Here is a 22,183-nt window from a genome sequence, read left to right as displayed (position 1 = left end):
TGTTAATCTTTATACTTGTCCAGAATTAGCCTCCAGCGATTCACTAATTACAGTTCAGATTTTCCTACCCTTGTACTGATTCCTGTGGCAGTTTCTGTTTATGGCTCTGGTGATTTATGGTTCTTAGTATCTGTCTCTGTCTGTCTGCAGTTTGGCAGGTGGGGCAGAAGTTGCCCTGGGACCTCAGCTCTTTGAGGAATCGAAGAAGAGTTGTTAATTTTCATTTTGTTCTGTTTTATTACTTAAGTGGCAGCTTCCACTGGAGTTGGAAGGGCTAGAACAGACACTTGAAGTCTCTCCTGGACTTTTAAATTCAACAGTGAAATAAAGATATGTCTAAATGTATATGGTGTAAAAATTTTGCAGGTCCTTGGGATTTAAAATATAAAAGATCTTTTGGAGATGATATAATCTAACCTTCTTGAATTCAAAGAATTTTATTAGTTTAATTTGACACAAAATCAGGAAAGCTGGTTAGATTAAAATAAAATCTACCTCAGTTTATACTGGCACTGAATTTTGTAGGCTAGCCTTTAGTCCTGTTTTTTTTCTCTATAGTGACTATAATACTGGAATAAAATTAAAATTTAAAAATAAAATTAATTTATTTTGACTAATACTGAAATGGCTTTATTAATACTGATTTCTTATATTTAAATTTTATAACATTTAAAATGAAATGCTAAATATATCTCAAGTAGAAAAATAAACCTGTTGCAAAATAAAGATTCAGATTTATAGATGGAATTCTTGGTAATCAGAGTAATGGTGGCTGAATAAATCCTGACTCTTCCAACATAATTTTTCCAAAAATGTAGAAAAACAGGAACATAAAACCTACAACCTTGGCACAACTAGAAGGCAAAGAATGTCTAAATTCACATTACCTCCAGGTAGAAAATTATTTCCAAGTCACTGTGTGCTGTTTCTTGACATCTATTGCAAATCTTTGTGGTGACCCAAGCATACATCTTTAGTCTTTCCCATTCTATTGTTTTCCTCTATTTCTTTGCATTGATCGCTGAGGAAGGCTTTCTTAACTCTCCTTGCTATTCTTTGGAAATCTACATTAAATGGATGTATCTTTCCTTTTCTTCTTTGCTTTTCACTTCCCTTCTTTTCACAGCTATTTGTAAGGCCTCCTCAGACAGCCATTTTGCCTTTTTGCATTTCTTTTTCTTGGGGATGGTCTTGATTTCTGTCTCCTGTACGGTATCACAAACCTTCATCCATGGTTCATCAGGCACTCTATCTATCAGATCTGGTCCCTTAAATCTCTCTCTCACTTCTGCTGTATAGTCATAAAGCATTTGATTTAGGTCATACCCAAATGGTCTAGTGGTTTTCTCCACTTTCTTCAATTTCAGTCTGAATTTGTCAATTAGTAGTTCATGATCTGAGCCACAGTCAGCTCCCGGTCTTGTTTTTGCTGACTGTATAGAGCGTCTCCATCTTTGGCTGCAAGGCATATAACCAATCTGATTTCGGTGTCAACCATCTGGTGATGGTTGTAGAGTCTTCTCTTGTGTTGTTGGAAGAGGGTGTCTGTTATGACCAGTGCGTTCTCTTGCCAAACACTGTTAGCCTTTGCCCTGCTTCATTCTGTATGCCAAGGCCAAATTTGCCTGTTACTCTAGGTGTTTCTTGAATTTCTGCTTTTACATTCCAGTCCCCTATAATGAAAAGGACATCTTTTTGGAGTGTTAGTTCTAGAAGGTCTTATAGGTCTTCATAGAACTGTTCAACTTCAGCTTCCTTGACGTTACTGGTTGGAGTATAGACTTGGATTACTGTGATATTGAATGACGTGCCTTGGAAACAAACAGAGATGTTGTTTTTGAGATTGCATCCAAGTACTGCATTTTGACTCTTCATTGACAATGATGGCGACTCTATTTCTTTTAAGGGATTTCTGCCCACATAAGTAGATATAATGATCATCTGAGTTAAATTCATCCATTCCAGTCCATCTTAGTTCACTGATTCCTAGAATGTTGATGTTCATTCTTGCCATCTCCTGTTTGACCACTTCCAATTTGCCTTGATTCATGGACCTGACATTCCCGGTTCCTATGCAGTATTGCTCTTTACAGCATCAAACCTTGCTTTTATCACTAGTCCCATCCACAAGTGGGTCTTGTTTTTGCTTTGGCTCCATCCCTTCATTCCTTCTGCAGTTATTTCTCCACTGGTCTCCAGTAGCATATTGGGCACCTACCAACCTGGGGAGTTCATCTTTCAGTGTCCTATCTTTTTGCCTTTTCAACTATTCATGGGGTTCTCAAGACAAGAATACTGAAGTGGTTTGCCATTCCCTTCTCCAGTAGACCACATTCTGTCAGACTGCTCAACCATGACCCGGCCGTCTTGGGTGACCCCACGTGGCATGGCTTTGTTTCATTGAGTTAGACATTTCATGCAAAGATGGGTACAATAAAGGACAGAAATGGTAGGGACCTAACAGAAGCAGAAGATATTAAGAAGAGGTGGCAAGAATACACAGAAGAACTGTACATAAAAGATCTTCACAACCCAGATAATCATGATGGTGTGATCACTCACCTAGAGCCAAACATTCTGGAATGTGAAGTCAAGTGAGCCTTAGGAAGCATCATTACGAACAAAGCTAGTGGAGATGATGGAATACCAGTTGAGCTATTTCAGATCCTGAAAGATGATGCTGTGAAAGTGCTGCACTCAATATGCCAGCAAATTTGGAAAACTCAGCAGTGGCCACAGGACTGGAAAAGGTCTGCTTTGATTCCAATTCCAAAGAAAGGCAATGCCAAAGAATGCTCAAACTACCGCACACTTGCACTCATCTCACATGCTAGTAAAGTAATGCTCAAAATTCTCCAAGCCAGGCTTCAGCAATATGTGAACCGTGAACTTCCAGATGTTCAAGCTGGTTTTAGAAAAGGCAGAGGAACCAGAGATCAAATTGCCAACATCCTCTAGATCACGAAAAAGCAAGAGAGTTCCAGAAAAACATTTATTTTTGCTTCATTGACTATGTTAAACTCTTTGACTGTCTGGATCTCAATAAACTGTGGAAAATTCTTCAAGAGATGGGAATCCCAGACCACCTGCCCTGCCCTTGAGAAACCAGTATGTAGGTCAAGAAGCAGCAGTTAGAACTGGACGTGGAACAACAGACTGGTTCCATATAGGAAAAGGAGTACATCAAGGCTGCATATTGTTATCCTGCTTATTTAACTTACATGCAGAGAACATCATGAGAAAGCTGGGCTGTACGAAGCGCAAGCTGGAATCAAGATTGCTGGGAGAAATCAATAACCTCAGATATGCAGATGACGCCACCCTTATGGCGAAAGGGAAGAAGAATAAAGAACCTCTTGATGAAAGTGAAAGGGGAGAGTGAAAAAATTGCCCTAAAGGTCAGCATTCAGAAGACGAAGATCATGGCATCTGGTCCCATCACTTCATGGCACATAGATGGGGAAACAGTGGCTGACCTTAGTTTTTTGGGCTCCAAAATCACTGCAGATGGTGACTGCAGCCATGAAATTAAAAGATGCTTACTCCTTGGAAGGATAGTTTTGACCAACCTAGACAGCATATTAAAAAGCAGAGACAGTACTTTGTCAACAAAGGTCCGTCCAGTCAAGGCTATGGTTTTTCCAGTGGTCATGTATGGATGTGAGAGTTGGACTATAAGGAAAGCTGAGCACCAAAGAATTGATGCTTTTAAACTGTGGTGTTGGAGAAGACTCTTGAGAGTCCCTTGGACTGCAAGGAGATCCAACTAGTCCATCATAAAGGAGATCAGTCCTGGGTGTTCATTGGAAGGACTGATGTTGAAGCTGAAACTCCAATACTTTGGCCACCTTATGCGAAGAGCTGATTCATTAGAAAAGACCCTGATGCTGGGGAAAATTGAGGGTAGGAGGAGAAGGGGATGACAGAGGATGAGATGGCTGGATGGCATCACCGACTTGATGGATGTGGATGTGGGTGAACTCCAGGAATTGGTGATGGACAGAAAGTCCTGGCATGCTGCTGTTCATGGAGTCGCCAAGAGTTGGACACGGCTGAGCGACTGAACTGAACTGAAGCATACATTAGGAAAAAGTATGTGGGGAAAAGAGAAGAGGAGACCTTGTAGCTGTCTTAAGACTGATTTGAAATCACTACCAAAAAGAGGAATTCTAACTAAGTCCAAAAATTCTGGAAAATACTCCTTGTAGATCAGAATTGACCATAGGTAAAGAAAGGACTAAAAGTATATGTCCAAGCAAGTCTGTAGTCTTCAAAAAGCAGCTGTTTCAGGGAAAAGAGGGCCAAAAGGAAGGCAGAGGTACTTTTTGGAAAATGTTAGATAAATGGAAATGAAAGAAGATACACACACACACAGAGACACAGACAGACACACACACGTCCTTCAAGACAAAAGTATATGCAAAAGTATTTTAATTAAAGGACACAAAACTCTTTTCCCCACTGCCAGCACTCCCCCCAAAAGCCTTTCATTAAAGAAACCATACTTAACTGCTTTAAAAGGAGAGGTGCTCTTGAACTAAGAATATTTTCAATCACTACCCACGAAGTGCTGCTAATTCTTTCTGTAGAAATTCATCGATGCAGGCAATCTTCTATATCAGTTCAGTTCAGTTCAGTCACTCAGTCGTGTCCAACTCTTTGTGACCCCACGGACTGCAGCATGCCAGGCTTCCCTGTCCATCACCAACTCCCGGATCCTTCTCAAATTCATGTCCATCCAGTCGGTGATGCCATCCAGCCATCTCATCTTCTGTCATCCCCTTCTCCTCCCACCTTCAATCTTTCCCAGCATCAAGGTCTTTTCCAATGAGTCAGTTCTTTGGATCAGGTGGCCAAAGTATTGGAGTTTCAGCATCAGTCTTTCCAGTGAATATTCAGGACTGATTTCCTTTATGATGGACTGATTGGATCTCCTTGCAGTCCAAAGAACTCTCAAGAGTCTTCTCCAGCACCACAATTCAAAAGCATCATTTCTTCAGCGCTCAGCTTTCTTTATAGTCCAACTCTCACATCCATACATGACTATTGGAAAACCCATAGCTTTAACTAGATGGGCCTTTGTTGACAAAGTACTGTCTCTGCTTTTTAATATGCCGTCTAGGTTGGTCATAGCTTTTCTTCTAAAGAGCAAGTGTCTTTTAATTTCATTGCTGCAGTCATCATTTGCAGTGATTTTGGAGCCCCCCAAAATAAAGCCTCTCACTGTGATTCCCCATCTATTTGCTATGAAGTGATGGGACCGGATGCCATGATCTTAGTTTTCTGAATGTTGAGTTTTAAACCAACTTTTTCACTCTCATCTTTTACTTTCATCTCCTATAAACTGTTATAAAGAAAAGAAAATGATATTTATAGCTATTCATGTGACAAGATTGTTCCCCAAACAGTGAAGCAGTGGGGAAAAAAAAACTGCTAATGACTATTCCATGCTGAAATGAATTTCCTTAAACAAGTAGTTAGGAGTATTACAGACAAAAATCAAGATTCAGAATTTTGAATACTAAGAATGGAAATGAATTTTTTTAAGAAATCATGGATGAAACAAAGTGATTAAGCTGATTAAGTCAATTGAAAGAAAGAAAAAATATAAAATAATATTAAAACAAAGGCTAAATTACAAAGTGGCCAAGGAATATATACTCAAATGAATCTTTAATATTAATTGAAGGCAGGCAGGAACAGCTAAATGAATGAAATAAGTAATGTCAAAGGGTTTGAGAGAAAATGGTTGAAAGGGAGATAAAGAAGATCCAACTTATGTATAAAAGAAAAAGAAACCATAGAACTGATACATAATTAAAGTTTTCATAAATAAGATTCCAAGGATTAGGTTGGAGAAGGCAATGGCTCCCTACTGCAGTACTCCTGCCTGGAAAATCCCATGGATGGAGGAGCCTGGTAGGCTGCAGTCCATGGGGTCACTAAGAGTCAGACACGACTGAGCGACTTTACGTTCACTTTTCACTTTCATGCATTGGAGAAGGAAATGGCAACCCACTCCAGTGTTCTTGCCTGGAGAATCCCAGGAACGAGGGAGCCTGGTGGGCTGCCATCTATGGGGTCGCACAGAGTTGGACACGACTGAAGTGACTTAACAGTAGCAGCAAGGATTAGGTGGACCTGTGGAGGTCAACTTTGATACATATCCTAGTGATAATAGGATTTTTTATTGGTAGTTGAATGAGCTTTATTTTTCATTCTGCTACTGACTTTATCTTTGTAAAATTGATCTGATTATGAAAGATTCATTAGTTTTCTTTTTTTTAGTTCCAGGAATTTATTTGTAGCGATTTTTTACATGGACAATCATGTCATCTATGAATAAGGACAATTTTATTTCCTTCTAATTTGTTTACATTTCCTTTCTATCCTCCTTTCTTTTTTTCTCTTATTTTTTTATTGGAGTGTAATTGCTTTCTTTTTTTATTTTTATTTTTAATATTTTCTTAATTTTTATTTTTACTTTATTTTACTTTACAATACTGTATTGGTTTTGCCATACATTTACATGAATCCACCACGGGTGTACATGCGTTCGCAAACATGAACCCCCCTCCCACCTCCCTCCCCATAACATCTCTCTGGGTCATCCCCGTGCACCAGCCCCAAGCATGCTGTATCCTGCATCGGACATAGACTGGCAATTCGATTCTTACATGATAGTATACATGTTACAATGCCATTCTCCCAAATCATCCCACCCTCTCCCTCTCCCTCTGAGTCGAAAAGTCCGTTATACACATCTGTGTCTTTTTTGCTGTCTTGCATACAGGGTCGTCATTGCCATCTTTCTAAATTCCATATATATGTGTTAGTATACTGTATTGGTGTTTTTCTTTCTGGCTTACTTCACTCTGTATAATCGGCTCCAGTTTCATCCATCTCATCAGAACTGATTCAAATGTATTCTTTTTAACGGCTGAGTAATACTCCATTGTGTATATGTACCACAGCTTTCTTATCCATTCATCTGCTGATGGACATCTAGGTTGTTTCCATGTCCTGGCTATTATAAACAGTGCTGCGATGAACATTGGGGTACATGTGTCTCTTTCAATTCTGGTTTCCTCGGTGTGTATGCCCAGCAGTGGGATTGCTGGGTCATAAGGTAGTTCTGTTTGCAATATTTTAAGGAATCTCCACACTGTTCTCCAAAGTGGCTGTACTAGTTTGCATTCCCACCAACAGTGTAGGAGGGTTCCCTTTTCTCCACACCCTCTCCAGCATTTATTGCTTGCAGATTTTTAGATCGCAGACATTCTGACTGGTGTGAAGTGGTACCTCATTGTGGTTTTGATTTGCATTTCTCTAATAATGAGTGATGTTGAGCATCTTTTTATGTGTGTGTTAGCCATCTGTATGTCTTCTTTGGAGAAATGTCTGTTTAGTTCTTTGGCCCATTTTTTGATTGGGTCGTTTATTTTTCTGGAATTGAGCTGCCTAAGTTGCTTGCATATTTTTGAGATTAGTTGTTTGTCAGTTGCTTCATTTGCTATTATTTTCTCCCATTCAGAAGGCTGTCTTTTCACTTTGCTTGTATTTTCCTTTGTTGTGCAGAAGTTTTTAATTTTAATTAGATCCCATTTGTTTATTTTTGCTTTGTAATTGCTTTCAAATGTTGTGTTAATATCCTTTGTATAACAAAGTGAATTAGCTATATGTTTACATAGATCCACTCCCTTTTGAAACTCCCTCCCAACCCCGCCCCATCCCACCCCTCTGGGTCATCACAGAGCACCAAGCTGAGCTCCCTGTTGTATATAGCAACTTCCAACTGCTTCCCTGTTTTACAGATGGTAGTGTATATATGTCAGTGCTACTCTCCCCATTTCATCCCACCCTTCCCTACATATCCATTCTCTTCTTTACATCTCCATAGATTTTAAGATAAAGAAAAAAATCATCAGAGCTTCTGGTATAAAACAAAAGCAAATTTGTAAGTACAGAGAATTAGACTGGCATCAAATTTTGCAAAATCAAGATACAAAGGAAGACAATAGAGCAGCATTTTCAATAAATGCAGGGGAAAGTATCTGAAGGTAGGATTTCATTTGCAGTTAAGCTATATTCAAATACAAAGATGTTTCAAGTTAATCTTACTAGAGCTCAGGTAATTCTGTACTCAAGAGCTATTATTATGTATCTAGTTACGACCAACCTAGATAGTATATTCAAAAGCAGAAACATTGCTTTGCTGACTAAGGTCCGTCTAGTCAAGGCTATGGTTTTTCCTGTGGTCATGTATGGATGTGAGAGTTGGACTGTGAAGAAGGCTGAGCACCGAAGAATTGATGCTTTTGAACTGTGGTGTTGGAGAAGACTCCTGAGAGTCCCTTGGACTGCAAGGAGATCCAACCAGTTCATTCTGAAGGAGATCAACCCTGGGATTTCTTTGGAAGGAATGATGCTAAAGCTGAAGCTCCAGTCCTTTGGCCACCTCATGCGAAGAGTTGACTCATTGGAAAAGACTCTGATGCTGGGAGGGATTGGGGGCAGGAGGAGGAGGGGACGACTGAGGATGAGATGGCTGGATGGCATCACTGACTTGGTGGACGTGAATCTTGAGTGAACTCTGGGAGTTGGTGATGGACAGGGAGGCCTGGCATGCTGCGATTCATGGGGTCACCAAGAGTCGGACACGACCGAGCAAGTGAACTGAACTGAGTAGAAGATAAGCTCCATACAGCTGAGAGATGCCTGAGGAAATAAGGAAAAAGATCCTTGACCAACATTTAATATACTTAACTATAGATATAAGCCTAAAGCAACAATGGGGCAAGAGTGGAAGAATAATGTGTTCTATATTATTTATTATATATTACTTTGGTTTGAACAAAACAAATAATGCAGCTGAGACATGGTAAGAAAGAAAAGGCAAACGGGAAAGTAGAACAAGCGTACTGATAATTATTTACGCAGTAGATGGGAGTTAAAAAATTTCACTAAGATTTGACATAGCAAATAGTTAGGGATTAAACATGAAAACAGAGACTAAGGGCATTTATAAAAGTTGTAACTACAAAGATAACCACTAGAACAAAAATGCTAATCCTCATTGAATTTTTCTCAAAGAAGCAAAGAAAACACATCATTTAGAGGAAAATAACAGGAAATATACATAATACATATAAATATTAATATTAAAGTACTAAAATATCAATGAAATCTCTATTATCAGTCACATCAATAAATGTGAATGGGCCTGTTTATTTAAAGGAAAAACACTTCCATTTAGTTCACAAGGTCCAAATATAGGCAGGAGACACAATGGAATCTTTCTTTTTTTTTTGTTTTTGATAAATGTTCTTTATTTATTTAAATTGATTTTCAAATGTTAAACCAACCTTTTTTATTGGTATCCCCCCTTTTTTAATATAAATTTATTTATTTTAATTGGAGGCTAATTACTGTCACATGAATGTATGCTCGTCGGTTCTGTCTCGTCCACAACAAAGATTTGGAGGGACGGACATTAAAGCCCTCGGCATGTCACAGCTCTCGGGTCTTGGACAAACCATGTTATAGCTCTTAGACAAATCAGTGTTACTGCTCTATTTTATTTAGAAGATAGCAGGAGAATCCATCCTGGAAGCGTGAGGGCATGCCAACCCAAAGATGTGAAGAAAAGAGAGTGGAGGAGGGTGCCAGCTACCGGGAAGGAAGGGGGAGAGAGAGAGAGAGAAAGAGTACATGCACGTGGTGGGGCGGGGGCGGAGAGAGAGAAAGGGCGCACGCGTGGGATATGGGGGTGGGAGAGAGAGAGAGAAAGGGCGCATGCCCGTGGAGGGGAGAGAGAGAAAGAGCACAGGCACATGGAAGGGGAGAGGGAGAGAAAACACTTTGGCTCCTCCTTTTATATGTTTTCTCCTCCCCCTGGGCCTGCCCTATGCAAACTGGGCTTCGTCAGGAGTGCTGTTTGTTCTACCTGAGGTCTTCACTCAGGTCCTCGGAACTTCCTTTGTTCTATTTTTGCGGGCTTTTCCCTTCCTTGTCTTCTAGCCACTGCCATTTTGAAATCCTTTTCCCTACTCTGACTAGCTAACATTGCTTTATAATATACAATATTGTATTGGTTTTGCCATACATTGACATGAATCTGCCATGGGTGTACATGTGTTCCCCATCCTGAACCCCCATCCCACCTCTCTCCCCATCCCATCCCTCTGGGTCATCCCAGTGCACCAGCCCCAAGCACACTGTATCATGCATCGAACCTGGATTGGTGATTCGTTTCACATATGATAATATATATGTTTCAATGCCATTCTCCCAAACCATCCCACCCTCACCCTCTCCCACAGAGTCCAAAAGACTGTTCTATACATCTGTGTCTCTTTTGCTGTCTCGCATACAGGGTTATTGTTACCATCTTTCTAAATTCCATATATATGTGTTATTACACTGTATTGGTGTTTTTCTTTCTGGCTTACTTCACTCTGTATAATAGCCTCCAGTTTCATCCACCCCAAATATCAGAAAGAAAGAGATGAGAAAAGGTATACCAGACAAAAGTATATGTAGAGCATTCACCAAATTGATTAAAAATTACCTACCCAACCAAAGAAACAACAGTAAATTCAATAAAGGAGAATATTAAAAACATATACTGATTACCAGGTAGTAAATCTAAAAATTGTGTTGTTGGTTTTCTTTTTTTTTTTTGACATCTGAGCATGGGCTTTCTCTAGTTGTAGTGAGTGGGAGCTACAGTTGTGGTGTGCAGAAAAAGAAATAAGATTTTTATTTTGTACTTTGTAAGAGTAGTAACATTTATATGAAAAAATGTGAAATTATTCAGAAGACTACCTAAGAACTATACTGTTTGACTTACACATTTGTGAGGTGTGGCTTGATGAGGAAAACAAAAAGTATTGGATCAGTTCAGTTCAGTCACTCAGTTGTGTCTGATTCTTTGCAACCCCATGGACTGCAGCACGCCAGGCTTCCCTGTCCATCACCAATTCCCAGAGCTTGCTTATCTCCATCGAGTCAGTGATACCATCCAACCATCTCATCCTCTGTCATCCCCTTCTCCTCCTGCCTTCAGTCTTTCCCAGCATCAGGGTCTTTTCTAAGGAGTCAGTTCTTCACATCAGGCGGCCAAAGTAGTGGAGCTTCACCTTCAGCATTAGTCCTTCCAATAAGTATTCAGGACTGATTTCCTTTAGGATTGACTGGTTGGGTCTCCTTGCAGTCCAAGGGACTCTCAAGAGTCTTCTCCAATACCACCGTTCAAAACAATGTCAAAGAGTATTGATAAGAGTCCCAGTTTCATAAAATGCTGACAAGATCCCTTATATGTATATATATCTAAATGTATATATGATTATATGATCTTGTACAAAAATGTGACATGAAAAATACCAAGTTGAAAATATGCGTTAAAAGGAGGCAGACAAAACACATTATATATACATTTATATAAAGTCATATATTTGTGTATTTGTATTCTAAGGACTTTTTAAAAAGGTTAAATAATGATAAGAGATTTTTCTTTTTTTTTTTAAAAGGAGAGAGAAGGAAATAGATGTGATGTGAAGAGTATTTCGCAGAGAGGGGAGATAGCCAAGTTCCTAAGATAGGGAGTAGTAGCTGGTGGTTAAGAAAAACCCACACACTCTATACACCAGTGCAGCATAATGTGTGTGTGTGAGAGAGAGAGATGAAATAAGGTCACATAGTTTGAAGCCAGATCGTTTGTTTCCTTAATGAGTTTGACTATTACTTTCAGTGCAGTGAGAAACTCTATAAACTCCTACTTACACATTTTGATTTATGATTCAAATATATCAGTCTGTCAGGTATGTGGCCAATAAACTGTAGGGTGCAATAGGTAAAGCAGGAACTCTAATAAGGTGATTCTAGAAATAATTCACATGAGATACCATGTTACTTAACCTAGGGTGGTATAGTGGTGTAGATAGAAGTGGATCGAAAAAAAAAAAAAAGTGGATCGATTTGGGATATGTTTTAGAGGTGGAGCTAACACAATTTACTGAAGGACTAGGTAGAGTCCTTTGTGATTGGAGAGATGAAGGATAACTCTTAGATATTTGCTTTTGTTTGAATGGATGACAGTGCCATTTGCTGAACTGGAGGAGACTGTAGAAAGAGCATATTTGTTACTTTTAAAATTATGAAGCTGGATAGCTGGATGCAATTACCTGGAAGGACTGTGAGGGTAAAGAGAAGGGATCCTTGATCTAAAGCTCACAGGCACTTCAGTGTGTAAAGGTTGAGCAGAGAAGACGGTATAGCTCTAAAGGCTGAGAGGAAGAAGTCAGTCAAGTAAGAGGAAAACTAGGACAGTGTGGTGCCATAAACAATTGGAAAAGAAAATGAAGATTGAGAACATGGTCAAATTTGTCAAATGAGATATATGGTAAGATAAGAAAAAAAAGGTGATCATTGACTTCAGTCACGTAAATTGAAGGTCAGTGTCATGATATTGGCAAGTCTTAGCAGAATATGAGGACGGGAGGTCTGATTGCAGTAGGATGGGGAGAGAATAGATGGTGAGAAATTAGAGGTGATAACTACAGACATTTCTTTCAAATATTTTTATTCTGAAGTAGAGCAGAAAGAAGGGCAAGAAGAAGGGGTGGTGACTGGAAAGGCAGTGTAAAGTCAAAGAATATGCTCGAGCACAAGTTTATGGCCTTTGATCTGACAGAGAGCAAGGAAACCATGATGAAGAAGGAGAGTGCAGCATCTGGAAAAGACTAGAAACAGAGACGTCACTAATACCAGCAGAGAAGGAAGAGTGTGGAAACGTACAGACGAAGCGGTTGGACAGGTAGATTCAGTGATGGGAAGTGAGACAGTTGCTACTTGCTTCTGTTTTCTCAGTGGTTTGAAGCAGGGTGGCTCAGATGGTAAAGCATCTGCCTACAGTGCGGGAGACCCAGGTTTGATCCCTGGGTTGGGAAGATCCCCTGGAGAAGGCAATGGCACCCCACCCCAGTACTCTTGCCTAGAGAATCCCATGGATGGAGGAGTATGGTGGGCTACAGTCCATGGGGTCGCAAAGAGTTGGACACGACTGAGTGACTTCACTTCACTTACCAGTGGAGAGTGGATTTGAGGGAGAGAAGATAGGAAGTATCTCCACCTGGAGAATGGGCTTTGTTGTCATTCAGTCACTCAGTCCTGTCCCACTCTTCCTGACTCCATGATCTGCGACATGCCAGGCTTCCCTGTCCTTCACCATCTCCCAGAGCTTGCTCAAAGTCATGTCCATTGAGTGGATGATGCCATCCAACCATCTCATCCTCTGTCATCTCTTCTCCTCCTGCCCTCACTCTTTCCCAGCATCAGGGTCTTTTCTAATGAGTCAGATTTTCACATCAGGTGGCCAAAGTATTGTAGTTTCAGCTTCAGCATCAGTCCTTCCCATGAACACTGGGAACTGATCTCCTTTAGGATGGACTGTTTGTATCTCCTTGCAGTCCAAGGGACTCACAAGAGTCTTGTCCAACACCACAGTTCAAAAGCATCAATTCTTCGGCACTCAGCTTTATGGTCCAGTTCTCACACCCATACATGACCACTGGAAAAACCATAGCTTTGACTAGATGGACCTTTGTTGGTAAAGTAATTTCTGTTTTTAATATGCTTTTCTTCCATAGCTTTTCTTCCAAGTGTTGCAGGAAGAGGGACCCCTTCCAGGGCCCGAAACTGGGCTCTTGTCTAACACTCGGAAATGAATTGTCCGAGGAGACACATGTGCTGACAAAACAAGAGATTTTATTGGGAAAGGGCACCTGGGTGGAGAGCAGTAGGGTAAAGGAACCCAGGAGAACTACTCTGCCCGCGGGGCTTGCAGTCTCGGGTTTTATGGTGATGGGATTAGTTTCCGGGTGGTCTTTGACCAATCATTCTAATTCAGAGTCTTTCCTGGTGGCGCACACATTGCTCAGCCAAGATGGATGCTAGCGAGAGGGATTCTGGGAAGTGGACGGACACGCAGTGTCTCCTTTAGACCTTTCCCAAACTCTTCCGGTTGGTGGTGGCTTATTAGTTCCATATTCCTTATCAGGATCTCCTGTCATAAAACAACTTGTGCAAATGGTTTCTATGGTGCCTGGCCAGGGTGGGCAGTTTCAATCAGTGTGCTTCCCCTAACACAAGGAGCATGCGTCTTTTAATTTCATGGCTGCAGTCACCATCTGCAGTAATTTTGGAGCCTAAGAAAATAAAGACTGCCACTGTTTCCATTGTTTCCCCATCTATTTGCCATGAAGTGATGGAACTGGATGCCATGATCTTAGTTTTCTGAATGTTGAGTTTTAAGCCAACTTTTTCACTCTCCTCTTCCAGTTTCATCAGGAGGCTCTTTTGTTCCTCTTGCTTTCTATAAGGGAGCTGTTATCTGCATATCTGAGGTTATTGATATTTCTCCATGTGTAGAGTACATCATGTGCAGTGCTGGGCTGGATGAAGCACAAGTCGGAATCAAGATTGTCGGGAATAAGGAGTTCATGATCTGAGCCCCCATGAGCTCCCAGTCTTGTTTTTGCTAACTGTGTAGAGCTTCTCCATCTTTGGCTGCAAAGAATATAATCAATCTGATTTCGTTATTGACCATCTGGTGATGTCCATGTGTAGAGTCTTCTCTTGTGTTGTTGGATGAGGGTGTTCACTATGACCAGTGCTTTCTCTTGATAAATTGTTAGCCTTTGCCCCGCTTTGTTTTGTACTCCAACCCCAAATTTGCCTGTTACTCCAGGTTTCTCTTGACTTCCTGCTTTTGCATTCCAGTCCCCTATGATGAAAAGGACATCTTTTTGGGGGTGTTAGTTCTAGATGGTCTTGTAGGTCATCATAGAGCCATTCAGCTTCAGCTTTTTCAGTATTAGTGGTTGGGGCATAGACTTGGATTGCTGTGATATTGAATGGTTTTCCTTGGAAACAGACATCATTCTGTCATTTTTGAGATTTCACCCAGGTACTGCATTTTGGACTCTTTTGTTGACTATGATGGCTACTCCGTTTCTTCTAAGGGATTCTTGCCTATAGTAGTAGATATAATGATCGTCTGAATTCAATTCACCCATTCTGGTCCATAAAGTTCACTGATTCCTAAAATGTTGATACTCACTTTTACCATCTCCTGTTTGACCACTTCCAATTTACCTTGATTTGTGGACCTAATATTCCAGGTTCCTATGCAATGTGCTTTACAACATTGAACTTTACTTTTACCACCAGACATATCCACAACTGGGTGTTGTCTCCACTTTGACTCAGACTCTATTCCTTCTGGAACTATTTCTTTGCTCTTCTCCAGTAGCATATTGGTCACCTGTCAATGTGGGTAGTTCGTCTTTCAGTGTTATATCTTTCTGACTTTTCATACTGTTCTTGGGGTTCTCAAGGCAAGAATGCTGTAGTGGTTTGCCATCCCCTTCTCCAGTGGACCACATTTTGGCAGAGCTCTTCACTCTTAGCCATGCGTCTTGGGTGGCCCTATACTGCATGGCTCATACTTTCATTGAGTTAGACAAGACTGTGATCCATGTGATCAGTTTGATTAGTTTTCTGTGATTCATTCTATCTGCTGCGAGGTCAGGTGCACTCTGTATAACAGTTCTGGTTGCCAGTGACATGCTGGCATAAGTCCTTTTGAAGGAGGTGGACATTATGCCATTATCCCTACCATAGTTTGGCCTGAGGCCAAACTACAGGGAGGGAACACAGCCCCACTCATCAGCAGAAAATTGGATTAAAGATTTACTCAACATGGTCCCACCCATCAGAGCAAGATCCAGTTTGCACAATAGCCAGTACCTCCCATCAGGAAGCTTCCACAAGCCTCTTATCCTTATGTATCAGAATGGGCTACTGGGACAAATAAGCTAAGTTATAATCTCGGCAATGTTAAGTGTTAGTTCAGATGTATGGTCATCAGTTTAGAAAAACAAGGGGGGTGTGGATTTGAGTGTGCATGCACATTTATGTTCCCAGTAATTGTCAGCCACTTGCATAAAGATAAAGGAATAAATGGGCAAAGAGTTGGGCACCACTGAGAGACTTTGACTCGCTCACTCAGAAAGAGATATGACACTTACCAGTGCATGGGGATGAATGACTTCGAGGTCCCCACAAGGAGAGTTTGAAAAGCGAAAGTCTCTCAGTTGTGTCCGACTTTTGCGACCCCATGGACTATACAGTCCATGAAATTCTCTAGGCCAGAACACTGGAGTGGGTAGCCTCTCCCTTTTCCGGGAATCTTCCCAACCCAGGGGTTAAACCCAGGTCTCCATCACTGCAAATAGATTGAGCTTCAAAACATTGGGGGTTTTTAGAGAAGAAAGGAAAATGGAGGAGAGAATGGGAAGCAAAAGAGGACATATCTTCCAGACCCTTGAGTACAGGACATGTAGTATTTGAAAAGAAACAAATTAGTCTCTATTTGAGAGGGCTTCAGGTGAGAGGTTTCAGTTAGAGAAATATTCAAGGAAGACTTTGGGGACATTGAGGAATTTGCTGATCTAGACTGTGAATTTTCATGGGTGACATAGAAGGGATTGGAAAGGAGAGGAAGGATAATTTAGATTAGTGGATGTATTTTGTTGTTCAGGGATTAAAGTCTGAGTAATGACGGATTCCCTGATGGCTCAGCGGGTAAATAATCCAGTGCAATGCAGGAGATACAGGAGATGCGGTTCGATTCCTGGGTCGGGAAGATCCTCAGGAGAAAGGGAATGGAGCCACTCCAATATTCTTGCCTAAAAAATCCCTAGACAGAGGTGCCTGGTAGGCTACAGTCCATGGGGTCGCAAACAGTTGGACAGGAGCAACTCAGCACACACACACACACAATGGACTACTTGAGGCAGGACTTGGACTTTCTAATGCCTTTTGAAGCTGGGTGGTAAGAGGCCACTAGTTAGCTGTTTCCTTCTCTGGTTCTTTGCCCAAAGTCGCAACCAAGGATAAAGGAAGCCTCCTCAGGAGACTACTCTGTCAAGCCCTTGGAGGTGCAAAATACATGTAGAATTGTAGTCCTTTGGCAAACTGGGGAAAGAAACTCATGTGGAGTATGAAGCTGGGAAGTTTTTTCACCTTTGAAATCAGACTCATTATTAAAAGAGAACTCATCTTCAGGTAGCGTATATTCCAGTACTACTAATAACTTTTAATAAATATACATGTTTTTTAATTTTCTAGGTCACTTTTACAAAGAGAAAGTTTGGATTAATGAAGAAAGCCTATGAACTTAGTGTGCTCTGTGACTGTGAAATAGCACTCATCATTTTCAACAGCTCTAACAAACTGTTTCAGTATGCCAGCACTGATATGGACAAGGTTCTTCTCAAGTATACGGAATATAATGAACCTCATGAAAGCAGAACCAACTCGGATATTGTTGAGGTAACAAATACATCTAGTGATGCCTGAATTGCAGATAGTAATTAAATTAGATCACTTTTTATAGCCAAAACATACATCTATTATATTTTTTCTCTGAATTGTTTCTTAGAAGGATCTAATTATTACTATGTGATGACCCATTTATAAGCATATCCTAATCACCAAGAAAAAATAAACAAGGCTGATATAGTATGTACATCCGTATAATCTAACATTTCATCTGTGATTACTTTTTATATGCGTTTTAGAATTAATCTTATAAGAAACTATATCACTTTGGACAGTATGAACTTTTAGTTTTTTTATGTCTTAATTATTTCATTACCTCAGTGACTAACCACAATTTTAAACACTAATGAAATGGAAGAAGTTATTCTGTTTTGTTTATAGTCCTTTAGTTCTGGGAGGAGGATGGTCCCTTTTTTTTTTTTAATTTCTTTTCCTTCGATATCTCATAGTTCTACCAACCTATTTAGTGAGAATAAAAGTTGTTTAGAGTGATTTTAGTCCATTCAGAAAGTATTTTAGGACAAAACCTTAAAAAGGAAAATCAATATGCTTTTCTCTTTAATTCTTTCCTGTTATAAAAATCTTCTTAGATAAGTTTTTGTGTATATGTCTATAGCATTTTATACTAGTTTCATATTTACTTTTATCTTTTTATTTATACTTAGAAGTTTTGTTTTATTTTTGTTCAAAACAGGTTTTTTCCCCACTGCATAAAAAGATGTCTTTAATTTTATAATATTAGAAAACTATTTCAATAAATTAGAGATTTCCTTGGTTAAAATGCTGAAATCATGGGAAATGAAGCAGAAATAACCATAAGAGAAGAAATGTAGTCCCAACGTAGGTTTTATTTCAGAAATTGAAATTAAGATACTTTATTGTGTAGGGATCTAATTTATTTGCCTCCATACATTGTTATAGTTCTGAAAATGCATTTTAAATATCTCCCATGTTTTTCTGCCTTAACCATTCCTTTTGGACAGTAATTGATTCATTCTAACTGCCAAAAAAAAAATCCGCTACTTTTATTAGAAAAAATCCTTATTTTTTAAATAATCAATTGCTTAAAATGGAAAGTAATAGTCTGACTACAGTTACAGTTCGTCTGTTGCTTGATGTGCCCACTGTTTTATTTGTGTCACTGTTTTATTAAGTGTCTGTGAAGCTTTTGATCTTGCTTTTGCTGATCACTTAAACTACACGGTTACATCTTTAACTGGACTCCTTAGCACAGTTATGTTTTTATCAGTTGTAAATTATTTTATATCATTTAGCTTTTATGGTAAATCTTATTACTTATGTGCAGTATAAACTAGTAGACTCTTGTTACATATCAGAATGCATTTTGAATCAAAATTTTATAAATTAGGGGATCTTGATTTGAATAAACTCCATAAGAGACTTTGTAACTGGATTTCGTTGAAACAGAAGGTATCCCTGGTGTTTAGTTTAAAATGACATCTTTATTTTAAAAACTCTCTGTCTTACCAAAAGCTCCACTACCTTAAATCAAAGAAAAAGAGTTGACCTTAATAAACAAATAGATATGCAGACTGATTTCATTATGGAAGGCAACCACCTTCCTTGGCCCTAACTACTCTGCTCTTTCATTGCAGCAGTTGTTGTTCTTGGGCCCTGGAAGTTGAGGGTACTTTGCACAGACTAAAGCTTATTTTATTTCCTTGGAGAATATGAAGAATATAGGGTGATTTAATCCTCACAGAATTTTCAAATTACCTGAGCCTTCATCTCTGTTGTGGTCAGCAGTGAGTGTCAGAGAGTAAATCCCAGTCATTTTTTAGCACTCCTCCTATATTATAGTTTGCTTCGGTATGAAAGAAAATATTTGCAGCTCAATTATCAGTTGGCATTTTGATCATTTACTTTTTAATTGAATTTCTTAGACATAAGCAAACATGGATTTTACCAGTAGCTCTTTTTGAAGCTCTGAATTATGTAAATACAAGACACATATGAATAAAAGACAGAAGACACATTGAATTATAAGGGATTTAATTTGTTGCGATAGGATAAAATTATAAAACTTAATGCACCCTTCTTGTATGTCAGTGTCTTTCTTACTGAGTTAATCTTCATAAAACTGGATGATTACCATTATAAGACCGTCTTTCTTCCACATGTAACGGTGATATGCAACTATATCCTCACTAGTAGTGCATACAAACTTGAGTTCTTTTTATTGGTTGTAGTGATGGCTTTATACTAATGGAGCTACCAAGATTGTTGTGAACCAGACTAAGTTAATAGGATAAGAGTAATGACAAATACTTATACAGAGCTTCCTATGGGCCACTTTCTAAGTGCTTTACAAATATCTTACTTAAGTATATTTTTAGAGTATCATTTTAAGTATATTTTCCTTTTACATATAGTTTTGTTTCAAACAGTTATAGTAATTGGAAGCAAACATTTAGACTTGTGTTTGTTTATTTAACAAACATTTTTGAGGGACTTCTGTGTTCCAGGGACTCCACAAACTGATTTTTAGATTTCAAAATCAAGCCACAATACTGTTTTTTTTCCTACCTATGGTTCTGTAAACCACTGAAATATACTTTTACCAACTGAAGATTTTATATTAAACTTCTGACAAGTTGGTTCTGGACTCTTTGGCTATCTCATGTGGCTGAGTACATCAGCAATAAATAGAGTCATGAACAGCTACAAGTGATCTACTTTAGACTGTTTCCTTATGTATTATGAACAACAGTGAAACTAACTGAAAACTTCATGAACAACTTTCATAAGGCCTCTAACCTGAATTCACCCATTTCCTGTTGCATATGATAGTTTTTAAAACTAGCAGGATTTTACTTTCCCCCTTGTTACTAAAATATTCTTTGACAGAATCTTGAATATGTTAAAATGGAGTCTTGTGTGGATGTATTTCTATTCTATTGGATTCAACACACAGGCCCTTTTGGCATGTACTGTGTAGAATAGAGGGATGCGTGCCCTGTACTGTTGATCACATCTACATAGTCTATGAAATAAGGACACACATGAAATTAAATCTAATATGTTTTCTGGGAGCACTGTAGAATAAATACAATAAAGTAGAAGTAGTTGGTATTTGAATATTGTGGTGATAAACATAGGAGGACATAATACATTCATTTACCTTTCAATTTTTAACCACAGGTATTAGGAACACATATATAGAATGGTGTTTGTATCTTTGCTTTCCTTATTTCATATTAATTACATTTTAAAACTAGTCTCAAAATTTTAATCAGTTTTAACATTTTAATCATAGTTGATAAGAATTTTTTTCTTTATAGCTTATTAAAAGTCAACAGCATTTATGTATTTTAAGTTGCATTTAGGTATTTTAAATTAAGGTTTGCAGTGTTGGATATATATATCACCTATGATGTGGTACATTCTTTATTAAAAAATGAGTTTTACTACTTTAATACGTATAGTGCATTAGAAAACATCAAGATATACATTATATCTTTTTATGTAAGTACACAAAAACAGATGGCAGATTTTGTTTGGTCCTATCAAAGATAGTAATTTAACCGAAGGTACAAAGAAAATGTTATAACCCCCAAATCTTCTTTTCAGGATATTGACTTAAAAATTTGTGAACTTTATTATGCAATTTTATAAGAATATTAGATATATCCTAGAGTATTAGAAACTAGAAATATCACCAGTATAATTAGTTGCCATTATTCATTCACATGTGTGTATAAATTGAATTTAAACTCAATAAAAGCTTAGACCATAGAATGGCTCTGCATCAAAATAAAAATTATGCTAAAGGAATGAAGTGAAGTAGCAGCTGCTACTCAATAAATGCCCAAGATGACTTTGTAATGACATATCTTTCACTTTGCAGTTTTGCAATAATATTTGGAATATTAGGTGTTTCTCCATGTAATATATTTAAAATGACTTGGTGGCATTGAACATTCAGTAAATAGTTAATGTGGTGATTCAGATCATCGTGCTGCCATTTAAGCATGTAAATACAGAAGCCATGACCATTTGTCTTTCTTATTAGTATCTTGTGAACCGTTCCCAAATAGTGGTACTTTATTCATCACAGAATACTATAGTATTAAAAATTTTTTTTTCACTTGATTAGATATTATTTGATCTTCATATCCAAGGTAAGCTTTTTCAGAAGCAGAAGTTGAGACCAGAGTTAAATGACTTGCCTAGAGTCATGTAGCAGTTTAATGGGAGAAGTGGGGTTAGAACCTGGGTTTTTAACATTAACTCCTCCCTTTGTTCCCCAGTTTACCAGATCCATCGGAGCTCTGCAGCATTTCACCATAAACAGATAAGATTTTATACATATACCAGTAATGTATTAACATGTGACAAACATGAGTAAGTTTTCCTCAATAATGAACAGAAAATTAGTGAGGTAATTGCAATAAGAATAATATAAAACATTTATCATTTATTATGACCTGGTACTCTTCTAAGGGCTTTTATTGATATTATTATCTTATTGATGAGATGGTTAGATAGCATCACCAACACAATGGACATAAATTTGAGCAAACTCCGGGAGATAGTGGAAGACAAAGGAGCTGGCACACTGCAGTCTATGGGGTCACAAAGAGTCAGACACAACTTAGTGACTTAACGACAACAACAAAATTATTTTATCGAATCCGTCTAATTGTCCCCATTTCACAGGTGAGAAAATTGAGGCACAGTGATGAATGAAGTAAAATGATGATAATTTGCATTCTGAAGGAAGAGAAAATCTACTTTTTGAGTCTTAATAGTTCTT

General features: G+C 38.6%; 1 protein-coding gene across 4 annotated transcripts in view; it reads left to right on the top strand.

The window, feature by feature from the left end:
* Positions 1 to 22,183, top strand: part of MEF2A (myocyte enhancer factor 2A) — a 183,225-nt gene that overhangs the window by 95,776 nt on the left and 65,266 nt on the right. For all 4 annotated transcript variants that reach the window (XM_052659377.1, XM_052659375.1, XM_052659379.1 and 1 more), the window contains exon 3: positions 17,194 to 17,397. In XM_052659377.1, the coding sequence (XP_052515337.1) occupies positions 17,194 to 17,397 (204 nt within the window). The remainder of the gene's footprint in view (positions 1 to 17,193; positions 17,398 to 22,183) is intronic.

The sequence above is a fragment of the Budorcas taxicolor genome, chromosome 21 (genome assembly GCF_023091745.1).
Source record: "Budorcas taxicolor isolate Tak-1 chromosome 21, Takin1.1, whole genome shotgun sequence".
NCBI lineage: Eukaryota > Metazoa > Chordata > Mammalia > Artiodactyla > Bovidae > Budorcas > Budorcas taxicolor.
Note: the sequence above shows the minus strand (reverse complement) of the source record. Positions and strands in the feature narration are given on the sequence as shown.